The sequence below is a fragment of the Phragmites australis genome, chromosome 4, assembly GCF_958298935.1.
Source record: "Phragmites australis chromosome 4, lpPhrAust1.1, whole genome shotgun sequence".
NCBI lineage: Eukaryota > Viridiplantae > Streptophyta > Magnoliopsida > Poales > Poaceae > Phragmites > Phragmites australis.
This window is the reverse complement of record NC_084924.1, coordinates 23,371,660-23,384,275: the sequence shown is the minus strand read 5'-3', so window position 1 is coordinate 23,384,275 and position 12,616 is coordinate 23,371,660. Positions and strand designations below refer to the sequence as shown.

Here is a 12,616-nt window from a genome sequence, read left to right as displayed (position 1 = left end):
ACGAGGAGCGACTAACGCAGGGACACATGAAGGAGAAGGGCGAGGGAGGCAACACACTATTGGCAGTCGGAATGGGAAGGTCCAGAGGCGACATTCAGATCTAGACGCATACAGGAAGCACCGACCACGGCGGGGAGCAGAAAGCCAGGAGCCGGAAGGGAGGAGGGCGAAGCCGATCAGAAGCAATGGCTGCAGGCAGCGGAGTGTGCCAACAATCGGTTCGTGGTCGTGTATGCAATGTATAGCATTGCCCGCGTGTTGCCGCACACTTAAGCCTCTTTTTTTTTTTTGACAGACTTGAACGATGTGAAATGACTTCTGATGGCCCTTTCTTCCTTCTCCTTGTGCCGGCTGGAGCATCACGGCGGAAAAAGGCACGGCTGGAGGTACGGCGTCCACCACTCCACCCTTCAGGCCAAGTCGTCTACAAATCGCCCAAGCCGGTCGTACTTGGCGGCAACCGGTTTGAGGGCAAGGGTCACAAAAGCACTTGCGTTGGGCTATTTGCACAAATTTAAAATCAAAATGTACAGCAGTAAACCGGTGTTAAGCGAAAAAGAAGCACGACCAAGCACTGTAATGCAAAACTACCACTCACAGAATCGCCATTAGTACGTTATTGCTTACTAGGGAACCAAAAATTATTTTTGGAGCAGAACTACGCCAAATTGAATTTACGAAGGAATTCCGGGTCGGGGCAGGAGGCAATAGATACAACATAATGCGAATTGGCACAATTCTCATGAAACTTATTGTTCTGAAACCAACAAGGTTTTAACAGCAGACAATAATTTCATTAGACACCACATCACTTTCTTATGTAAGAGAACATAGGACAGGACGCCTGATAGACAGCAGATAACACGGAATGAGCTCCCTTCACAAAAGGAAGACCGTATACCGACGGTGATCAACACGCAAAGCTAACAGACACATTTTCTGAGCTCCGTGGCCACGGCACTGGTTGCTAGTGCAGGCTTTCATTTCTTCAGATGGGGGAAGCACTGGTACACGTCTGACTTTGGATGCTTAGCCTCGGCATGCTCCCTGCACTTCACTTCAGTCGTGGTACACATGAAGGTTTGCATACACACTTTGCACTGTGTTTGTATTCACCAAAAGAATTATCAGTAAATACTTGAAAATGTCAGCTTGTTAAAAAATGCAATCGAGGTTACAAATATTGCCTAGATTAATTCAGTTTGAGTATAGTTAGAATGTTTTGAAACTCATCTAGTAACTACTGCACTCCAACAAGCAGCTCACTCCAAGGAAATTGGAAATTGTTGATGGCTGAATAAAACTAGCTAATCCTTTTACCAACAAGAACAATGTTGGAATTGATGTTTGTACATTCATATTCACAGCCCACCCATAACTGGATGAACCAAAAATTACTAGTTCTCCAGTCCAGTTAGTCCCAAACAAATTCACAGCACTACATAATCTTAAAACCGAACATGAGAGAATGTTTGCCTGGGAAAAAAAACTGGGTCCTTGTTGCGTCCACTTCGAATTTCAGTTCAAGCATAGGGTGGGAATATAATGCCCCAAGTAAACGGCACAGCGCAGAAAAACTAATTGGACTAAGTTGTTGTTTTCTTGGCCAATAGTTGGCATGAGATACTAATATTAAGTCATTTTTGAAGGCACATGATGCTAGAAACAATTGATTTCCATTAGTCTTCTTGATATTGTTTTGAAATTTATCGCAGGAGCACTGCCTAGTAATTTAAGGAGAGGTGAGCACCTGCGGCAAGCAGCGCTCAAACGCGGGCGGGCTTGTAAGTTCTCATCTTCTTGATATCTAACTAACAAAATATTTTTCAACCATGGACTACACAGTAAGCCGGCGGTTAGACTGGTAAACAGTGAAACCATACATGTGACTAGCTTGCTCACTCGTTCTGTAGTTAGAACTACGCAACAAGTACCTCATGATAGTGTTCTTGGGCAAAAAAAATACAAATTATCGTATTTTTACTCACCAATTCGCAGGTCGAACCTAACAATCACATAACACAGATCCATCTAAGCTATCCGACAGAAGAACCAACTTTATAGTTGTAGCATTTGTGGCATAAAATTATCCCCAAATCCTAACTTGGGGAATAAACTCCAACCTAGATTACAACTACATCCACTAATCCAAGAGACTAGTCTTATGACCACGACCTACCGCAACCATCAATCAAGAAATTCCACCAGAAAATATCAAAACATAAAAAAAAAATGAAGAGATCTAGGCCGGGTACCTGGATGCTCATGGCCTTCTTGTTGGTCTCAAGCTGGCTCCCTGCACAGAGAAACACGCAGATCCATCAAACCACAGCCCATCCAGAACAATCACACGAAGAAAACCCTCCAACCGAACAACTGGAAGGGAAGCAAAAGTAACGTCGCAAGAAGAAGAGCGCACCCTTGGCCGCCTTGCTCTTCTCCATGTTGCGCTCGCGGGCCATCTTGGCCTTCTGGCCGTTGCCGCCGCCCATCGTCGATGGATTCGCCGACGACGATGATCGCACCGCGTGCGTTGCCCTGCTGCGCCCGGCGGCCGCCCCCGCGCCGCGCTGCGCTAGGTTTGTGGTTCTCTGGAAGGAGGGGATGGCAGATCGATGGATCTGTGAGGAAGGCGGGGTAGCCCAAGCAAGTTTTTAACAGGAAAGTGCCAAGTGGTGCCGTGTCCTAGAGGGGGAGAAAGGGACTCGTCAGCACATCTTGGCCGTCTACGATGACGGGAAATACTAGCAACCGACACAGGTCGGCCCGCGACGCACTGATTTTTTTTTTAATTTTTTTTTTATTTTTTTAAAACCAGATTTTCTTACCTGGAAAGCTATTTAACAAGGTGTACGACATCGGGGTTCCTTGTGACTTTGCGAATTGAGCTATATGCTCATTCGCTTGGATCCTTTCTTTCTTAGGGGGAAATCCAAAAACACACCAAAAGGAGAGCATATCTCTTTTTATTCTTTTTTAAATTTGTCAATGACCTAACAAGCACAAGCACAAATTTTTAGTGGCGGTATGCCCATACTTTGAGCAGATCAATGGCTGGAAATAGTGGCCCCTTCCCGCACAGGCAAGAACAGTTGATACTCAAGTTACAAAAAAAAAGGAACAGATGTTTCTTGCACATACTCCAGAGTCCAGATACACACCATTTCTTTTCTACCCCAGATATAACTATCACTGCTATCATGCATCGAGTGGCCTAATTTGCTCACAATCTAAATCCAGGTCTTAGATTATGAAATAGCAACAATAGAAAAGGCGTCTGAAATTAATCATACGATTAGTTCGCTAAGATGAACTTGTAATCGGCCCAACCTTCCTATATTTATAATTCAATAGCGTCCAATGTTGAATTTTCGGTGAAATTATGCTGGTTATTGGTGGTTACTGATAGGGGCTAGTAAATATTCAAATCGGTCATAAGATTTTGGAATTATTTGAATTCAACAAAGGTAAAGGGTTCCAAATGAGAATCAAACAGGCGACCTTGTGTAGGGCTTTGATTAGAATAGCATCTTTAATCTATTTACCTGCTTTTGAAAAACAAAATGAATTTGATTTGAACAATTTTGTGCAAAAAATTCAAAGAACCGATTGTAACCGTCCATATTAACAAAAATCGGTGGGTGGTCATATTTTTCTTTTTGAAATGATAGCATTACTGTCGTCTCTGGTGAGACAAATGAATTGAGGAGGTTACCTAAAAGAATAGGGAAAACGTCTAGCTCGCTTTTCCCAATATATCACTTCACCATTGCAGTTCCTCAAAAACCTAGCCTCACTCACTCGTCATCGATCTTCACCGTCATGTGCATCGTGACTTTTTCCATACTCCGTGCTCCACCACAACAGCATTACAGCAGCTGTTCTACCCCTTCATGAGCGGTGACTCGAGGTGGCGCAGGAGCAGGAGATGGAAACGACGGAGATTAGGAGGGGTCTTTCAAGAAAGCTGCGTGCGTGGCAACAACTTACAAATCGGATAGTCATGCGGATTGAATGGGCTAGGGTACTGCAGTTTCTATAGTGAATTGAGCCTAGGAGAGATGTGTCGCAGCAGCAGCAACAGAAGCGGCTTTCACCAGGATTTGTAGTTTTATAGGATAAGATGAGCTCGTGGAACAAATTTAGAGGGTGACTCGAGCATTTGTAAGATTTGCGTGACCTTAAATCTAGTAAAATAACAATTTATCTATAAAAGATATAAAAGTTTACTGGATCTTTTACCCTCGGTTACTGTTGCACTGTTCGTCAGCTCTTTAGCCAGCAGAGCCCATCCGATTGGTTACTGCTGCACTGTTCGTCAACTCTTCAGCCAGCAGAGCCCGTCCAATATGGCACGCTCAAGGCGATCTAGCCGCCTGTGCTGTCTCTTCGGTCCTCTTCCCTTATTGCCCTCGCTTCTATTCCCGATGTCTCCAAGACTCCAGCTCTCCTTCTACCTCCTGTCAAAAAAAGAAACCCTCTCCTTCTACCTCCGATTCCCACGCCCACTCGCCTGTCATGTCCACCCCCACCCCCTGCCCACTCCGTCCTGCTGCACCGGCAGCAACATCCTGCTGCACCCACCAGCCATTCAAGCGATGTGGCCGTGACTCCTCCAGTCCATATCCCCCATCCACAGTCTTCCTTCGCCGCATGGGCCACGTCATCTCCGTCAATTCCGCTAGCGGCTGCCTTCACCGCCTCCCCCTCCAGCTGTGTTGGTTGCCATCGATTTATTTCCTCCCTGCTACCGGCAATTTTCTTCCTCCCTGCTACCTGTGCCCACCCACCCCCGTGGCGTTCTATGGTGTGTGCTATGTGTTTTTGTTGCCATGTGTAGTAGATTATTTGGTTTCTCTTTGTTCCTCAAAGATTTGTTGGTTGTAATATACAAGAGAAGCCTTATATGAATAGATAAACCTAAAAATATCATTACCGGTGTCTCCTACAATTAGTTTTAGGTAGTTCATGATATCAACGTATAAGCTTTGTAGCTATGGAAATCTGGGAGGTGTCTAACTCATATGTTGTTGGATCAGACATCACAATTATAGATTAACACACAAGGTGTCAAATATGTTATATGTATGCACTAAGATTTAAATCTGCGGTATGATCACATACATTTTGTGCAAATAAATCCTCAAAGGTAAAAAGACCATCAGGTTTCAGGAATTGGCCCGTGACCAGTTCCATTCAAAACTAGAATGTCAGTGCTACATTAGTTTTGGTTTCTCTCTTTCATTTCCCCTGTCAGACTCATTGATTTTACTGATTACCTACAATACATCTTTATTTGACCAGGTAATGTAATAGTCGATGTTTGTCTACAAATTAGAAGCGAAATTCAGTTCCAATTGCTAAATTAGATTTGATAACTCTTTTCTTTCTTTGTACATAAAGTTTCAAAACTGACCATCTCCATACAGATTTCTTCTCCAATACGCTAGCTTTAGCTCAAAACTAAAGTGTAAGTGCTACATTAGTTTTGGTTTCTCCCTTTCATTTCCGCTGTCAGACTCATTGATTTTACTGATTACCTACAATGCATCTTTATTTGACCAGGTAATATAATAGTCGATGTTTGTCTACAAAGTAGAAGCGATGTTCAGTTCCGATTGCTAAATTAGATTTGATAATTCTTTTCTTTCTTTGTACATAAAGTTTTCAAAACTGAGCATCTCCATACATATTTCTTCTCCAATACGCTAGCTTTAGTAATGTCTCTTTTTTGTGAGCTGAGACAGGATGCTATTCATGTAGTTTGATACAATAAACATGTTTCTTTTATGATTGCGCTTCATCATGTAATGTTCGATTACACACAAGTTTGTTCATAGTTTTGCATCCTGCTTATACATGGTTTCACCCTCTTTTCTTGGGTTCCTCAGTCGGTACGCTCCGTACATTAGTAGATTATATTGAAGTTTAAGTTCATTACATAGGCTCCAGAGTCTGTTGTCCCACTCTTTAAGCACAATTGCATGGTAGTTTGAAGGTGCCTTGAGGGACTATTACCGCTTGATTTTTCTTTTACGATTTATATCACTAGGAAGCAGTGATTACATCTTGTTTCTTATCATCTTTTATGGTTGCAGCTGCACTGATATCTTGTCTTCACCTTCTACGAAATCGCTGCCTAATCGACGTCGTACACAGAGTCAGGCCATGCTTGCTTGCTCACCTTCAGGTTTGTGATTTATTATATATCCTTGCCGCTTTTGTTCACGTTTATAGTCATATATGGTTTCTGCAATCTATATAACTGTTATGCTGATTGCAAATAATTTATTTGTTTTTGTCTATAGTCGATGCTCATGCAGGTGGTGTTGCCACTACATTACTTGATGATGCTTCGATGGCTTGCCATGATGATTTCCCCACGGAATTCCATTTGCCTTCTACGCGATCTATGAGGCGGCGCCTATCTGCTCCACCAACTGGTATGTTAACAACACATGCTTCCCTTATTGGTCCTGTCCTGCCTCTTGTAGTTGGTAAATCACACTCTTGCAATATGTATGTTAGTTTGCAAAATGTATATCGTCAGATGATGGTGCTAGGATCATGCCATAATATTTCTGTGCTTCTTTGTCAGTGCCTTTACAACTTAGATAACAATGCTATTATTTGGGCCCTAAATCAGAATTGCCACATCTAGACTTTATTCCTGCTGCTCAGTTATGTCAAAAGCGTAAAGCATCTAAGCTAGGTGCATCTCAAGAAGGTTGCTCATTCTTATTTCAGCATGGTTTTGTTCAATTTTGTATATGTTATATATGCCTCATGAGACTTGCTTTCCTTACACATGTACCTTACACTAGGAAACGACATAATAGCTACAGCCAGCATTCCAATGCAAGCAACCACCCATGTGTCACAACGGTTTGTTCGACACTGGGTCATATCTTTGCATTCTTCTATATCAAATTCCAATGCACCATGCAGCCATGCCGCACCAACGTCTACTATAATCATTGATAAAGGTAGTTGCACTATGCGCACATGTGTTATTTCCTGTTGTATGTATTGCTGGATCCTTGTTAGATTTGTATCTACCTCTATAGCATCAGCATCAACCTCTCATTCCGTTGCCATTGCGTCTCAAAGCCATCAACGTAAGCCCACCATTATTGCCTCTTTTTCTTGCATTTCCTTCTCTATTATTGGTATATAAGATTTTATATACAATTGTTGCTCACAGTGGTAATACTAATGGTATTGGTCATGCACTACAGTTCCACATGCAAGCCTTTTATGGCTTGCAGTGATAGTGTTCAAATGTGGCTGCCAAGATTCGTTGACAAGACTCGCTGGTACACGGAATCATACTCCTTGATTATTTATCGACTGAAGCTCATATTGCAATCTCAAGAACACGGAATCATACTCGCTGATTATTTATGGACTGAAGCTCATATTGCAATCTCAAGAACACGGAATCATACTCGTTGATTGTTTATGGACTGAAACTCATATTGCAATCTCGAACAATGTACTTGGCACTCCCTTTTTATTACTCGTTGATATCTCATGTCTCATGATGCTTCTCAGGCCATATCTAACCTTCTATGCTTTCTTCTTATTTATCAGGTACTATTTTCTCCCCATTGAACCTTGGCCTACCATGCCACACATGTTGTTATTGTGGTGCATACTTTTGGTATGAGGAACGGGTTGACCGACATCGTCATACATCATCTCCAGTATACAACAAATGTAGCAGAAAAGGGAGTTGTTTTACCTCCATACAAACCACCTCCAGAGCCTTTGCATAGCCTTCTAACAAAAGCTAACCAATCTATCAGCTCATTTCTTTCACAACATTAGGTACTACAATTCTATGTTTGCCTTCACTTCAATGGGTGTCAATGTGATTGATTTTATCAACCATGGTCGAGGACCATATGTCTTCAAAATAAGCGGGCAGCTGTGTCATCGTATTGGCTCACTTTTGCCAAAGGAGAGTAAGCGACTAGAGTATGCTCAGTTTTATATTTTTATACCCAGAATGAAGTTAAAAATAGGATGCAGGTGGCTACTTATGTAGATAGCACATTTCATCCTAATGAACAGATTGTTACTGACCTTATAGAAATGTTAAATGTTCATAACACAATTGTCCAGCTGTTTCGAACAGCCTGTGATAGGTTGTCAGAAAACAATGATAGATTTTTCATAAGATTGTTTGGAGCCCCTGACAAGTATGGTGATATATTTGGTGCTCCTATAGCTTCGGAGGTTGTCGGTTCGGTGGTTGGTGACATTGGTACAAGCGGCACTGGTCGTGACTTAATAGTGGAAGATCAAGCTGGCCAGCTGAGGAAGATTGAAGAAAAGCATTGCAAGTTTATGGCATTGCAATATCCAATTTTGTTCCCCTATGGAGAAGATGGTTATCATGAGAAGATAAAATATTGAATACGTGCTCGATCAGAAGCCATTAAACGAAAATATGTCACTATATCAGAGTTCTGTGCTTATAGACTCCATGACAGAGTGGATGATTTCAATACTCCAATGAGCTGTAAAAAAAGGACACAAGCTTATGCAATTGATGGGTATTGTTAGGATGGAGGAGTCACACCTGAATCACTTCAGGAAGAAATCATTCCAGCGCAAATATAGAACAACTTCTTTCAAAGAAATTCGTGATACTGTTAGGAAGGGTGTGATTGAAGGGTTTGAAGCCGGTCAAAGTGTTGTATTGCCTTCTACATATGTTGGAGGGCCACGGTACCTGTACCAAAATTACCTGGATTGTGTTGGTCTTTGTCGTAAACATGGATTATCTTGATTTATTTATCACTTTCACATCAAATCCCTTATGGTCAGAAGTAATTGCGGCTTTAGCTTTGATCCTAGGGCAGCATGCAGTTGATAGGCTCAACATTGTTGATAGTGTATTTCATATGAAGTTGGATCTCTTCATGGATGACATAGTAAAGAACATGTTCTTTGGTCCAGTCCTTGCAGGTGATATGTTGATTCTCTTCACTATAGAATTTTGTCCTTTAAAGATTCCAATAGCTCTTATGCTTACTTTCCTTCTTAATATGCACAATTGTATACACGATTGAATTTCAGAAGCGTGGACTTCCGCATATCCATCTTATACTGTGGTTAGATAAGGATGGCACATTAGGAGCTGATGACATAGACCGCATGATTTCGGCACAGCTACCAGATCCATCTTTGGATTTGATCGGCTTTGAAGCTGTCTCAACTTTTATGATTCATGGGCCATGTGGTGCTGCAAATCCATCGTGTCCATGCATTCTTGATGGTGAATGCTCCAAGTCATATCCAAAAGAATATTGTGACAAGACAACCATGATACAGAATGGTCATGTTAGATATGCTCGCCCACGTAATGGGATAACCAAAAAATGGAATTGATGTTGATAATCAATTTTTTGTCCCACACAATGTGGATTTCCTGGTCAAATATCAAGCACATATAAATGTAGAAAGGGTTAATCATGATGGAATGGGGAAATACTTATTCAAGTATTTTTCAAAGGGGTTTGACTATGCAAGGGTTGGCATCTAGCGCAGAAAAAGGTCTGGTGAATCCTCTAGCCAAGGAATTAATTAGATACATGAGTACTTAGAATGTCGATGTGTTACTCCCAATGATGCAGCATGGCACTTACTTCAGTTTGAAATTCACCACATTGATCCTGCAATTGAGCGGCTTCCTGTTCACTTGCCATTTGGAAACAATATTTGCTTCACTGAAGATGACAACTTGGAGCAAGTGCTCACTAACCCAAACAATCGTGTCACAAAGCTTACCGCATGGTTTCACACAAACAAAAATAATCCTGATGCTGCTCAATATACTTTTGCTGAATTCCCAGAACACTTTACCTGGCATGCAAATGGGAAATATTGGGGTTCACACCATGCTAAACGCAAGATTGGAAGAGTAGCAAATGTTAGTCCTATCAAAGGAGAAAATTATTACCTCCGTCTGCTGCTACACATTGTTAAGGGAGCAAAGTCCTATTCAGATATGTGCACTATTAATGGACAACGATATCCCACATTTCAAGCTGCTTGCCAAGCTTTAGGCCTACTCGGTGATGGTCGTGAATGGTCAGCTTCTATGTCTGATGCTACACATTGGGCTCTCCCATACTAGCTCCAGGAGTTATTTGTGACACTTCTTCTCTTCTGTGATGTTACAAGCCCTTTAGATTTATTTGAGGAACATGTGTCTGCGATGGGCGAAGATGCTCCATACTATGCTAATTATGCTGTAGTAACTTCCTCTAAACTATCTCTTGCACCGTATATTAGATCATATGTTCTAACTGAAATAGAAAAGTTTCTTACAAATGCTGGCCACTGTCTATCACATTTCCATTTACCCCAGCCTTCTATAGACATCACATCTAGCTTTGGCAATAGGCTTATAATGGATGAGCTTGCATATGATGTGGAAACAATATTAGCTGATGCAAGTGAGCAGCTCAGTAGGCTGAATCTGAACCAGAAATCTATATATGATGCAATTCTCAACTCAGTGAATATTATTGTTGGTAAGACATTCTTCATATATGGCTATGGTGGCACGGGGAAAACATTTCTTTGGAACACCCTTCTTAACAATATCAGAGCTCAAGGAAAAATTGCTTTGGCTGTCACCTCTTCAGGTATAGCAGCACTTTTATTGCCAGGTGATCGTACATCACACTCCCGCTTCAAGATACCCTTGGATATACATGAGCATTCAGTTTGTAGTATTAAGAAAAACACTCACCTTTCAGAATTGATACAACAGTCATCCTTAATCATATGGGATGAAGCTCCAGTAAATCATAAGCATTGCTTCGAGGCCCTTGATCGAACACTAAGAGATATTCAAGCATCAAATGATCCAACGCTTGGTAAGAAACAATTCAGAGGTATCACAGTTGTTCTTGAAGGTGACTTTAGGCAAATGCTTCCAGCAATACCCAATGCAAGGAAGAATGAGATATTAAGTTCATCAATCACACGCTCCTATTTGTGGCATCAATGCAATGTAATGTATCTTACAGAGAATATGAGACTTCAATCACCTACATTATCTGATGTAGAAAGGGAACATCTTCAAGCATTTGCTAAATGGTTACTATCTGTTAGCGATGGAACAGTAGCTGATAGTTCTCCCACTGATCAAAGTGATACTACATGGATTAAAATCCCAGAATATTTACTCTTACCACCTGAATCAAGAAGCCTAATGGGATTAATTTCTTATGTCTACAATGCCCTGGACATACTAGATCCAACTTCTTACTTCTGTGAACGAGCAATCTTAGCTCCAACAAATGAAATTGCTGCTTCCATTAACTCTCAGATGATTTTGCATCTAGCAACGGTAGAGATGTCATATTATAGCTCAGATTCTATTGACGACAATACAAGTAACCATGCTGCACTTGAAGCCCTTTATCCTATAGAATTTCTCAACACTGTGCAGATTGCTGGACTCCCGGAACACCACTTGCAACTAAAGATAGGAGTTCCCATAATGCTGCTACGTAATCTCAACCCATCTAAAGGTTTGTGCAATGGCACAAGGCTTATAGTTACTCAGCTAACTCACCATATCATTGAAGGGGAAATAATTACAGGAAAAGCTAAAGGATCTAAGGCATACATATCGAGAATAGTATGTACTTCAGTTGATAAGAAATTGCCTTTTAGGATAAAACGAAGGCAATTTCCAGTCCGAGTTTCATATGTCATGACCATAAACAAGAGCCAGGGTCAAACGCTTAGAAGAGTTGGTGTATATATTCCTAGTCCAGTCTTCACACATGGACAGCCCTACGTTGCCTTCTCACGTATGACATAACTAGATGGTCTTCGTATTTTAATAGAGAACAACCCCCCTGAGCATACTGACCACACTCACAATGTTGTCTACACTAAAATATTTTATGATCTATGTCTGTAATAGTGCTATGAGGTAAAAAAAAAAAAATCAATCCTGCATGTGCCTCGCTCCCTTTTGATTTAACAATAAGTGAACCTCAAAGCTCAGTACTTTCCAATGGCATACAATGCCCCATTGTGTGGAAAAGGTATACATCATTATAGCAAACTGGTGCTCTCTTGATAGTTTGGCATTTTTGTATAAAATAATGAATTATCATATTTTGATGATTATGTATTACATAGCATTTTTATAGTCTCCATTTCAATAAATACAAAACTTACCCATGTACTATTCTACAAAGAAAATATGTGGGGACCCAACTTTTCTATCCAGTAACAATTTATGAGACCATGTTTCTATAAATCGTGATGCTTGCTATTTCTTCCCCTTATTAGTCCTTGGTTAACTTGCATAAGCCAGTGCATTCCCTTCCCTCTTTTTCCCCAACCTGCAAGCCATCATTACATGTCAGAAATTCATAGGAGCATGCAGCTTCAAAATAAGTTAATATCCATTTCTCTATACAAATACAAATTGTATTACTCAACAGCTTTTTTGCCTGCACATTACCTATGCTTTTTGCCTTCTTTGGATACAACTCTTATCATCTTTCTAAGTAAGCTCAACTGCAACAGTATGTGCTTACGGTGCCTTTCCCTGTCCTTGTGGAGTTTACTATTA

At 41.1% G+C, this 12,616-nt stretch overlaps 2 protein-coding genes across 2 annotated transcripts; one reads left to right on the top strand and one right to left on the bottom strand.

Annotated features, from left to right (window-relative positions):
- Window positions 1–712: 712 nt before the first annotated feature.
- Window positions 713–2,643, bottom strand: LOC133915913 (uncharacterized protein At2g23090-like). Its single transcript, XM_062359307.1, has 3 exons — window positions 2,420–2,643; window positions 2,256–2,296; window positions 713–1,100 (listed from the first exon to the last, which is right to left on the bottom strand). The coding sequence occupies exons 1-3, from the start codon at window positions 2,490–2,492 to the stop codon at window positions 981–983; spliced, it is 234 nt and encodes a 77-aa protein (XP_062215291.1). The 5' UTR covers window positions 2,493–2,643; the 3' UTR covers window positions 713–980.
- Window positions 2,644–10,228: 7,585 nt separating this feature from the next.
- On the top strand, window positions 10,229–11,851 carry LOC133914674 (uncharacterized). Its single transcript, XM_062357729.1, has one exon. It carries the CDS (start codon window positions 10,229–10,231, stop codon window positions 11,849–11,851), a length of 1,623 nt encoding a protein of 540 aa, XP_062213713.1.
- The last annotated feature ends 765 nt before the right edge of the window (window positions 11,852–12,616 follow it).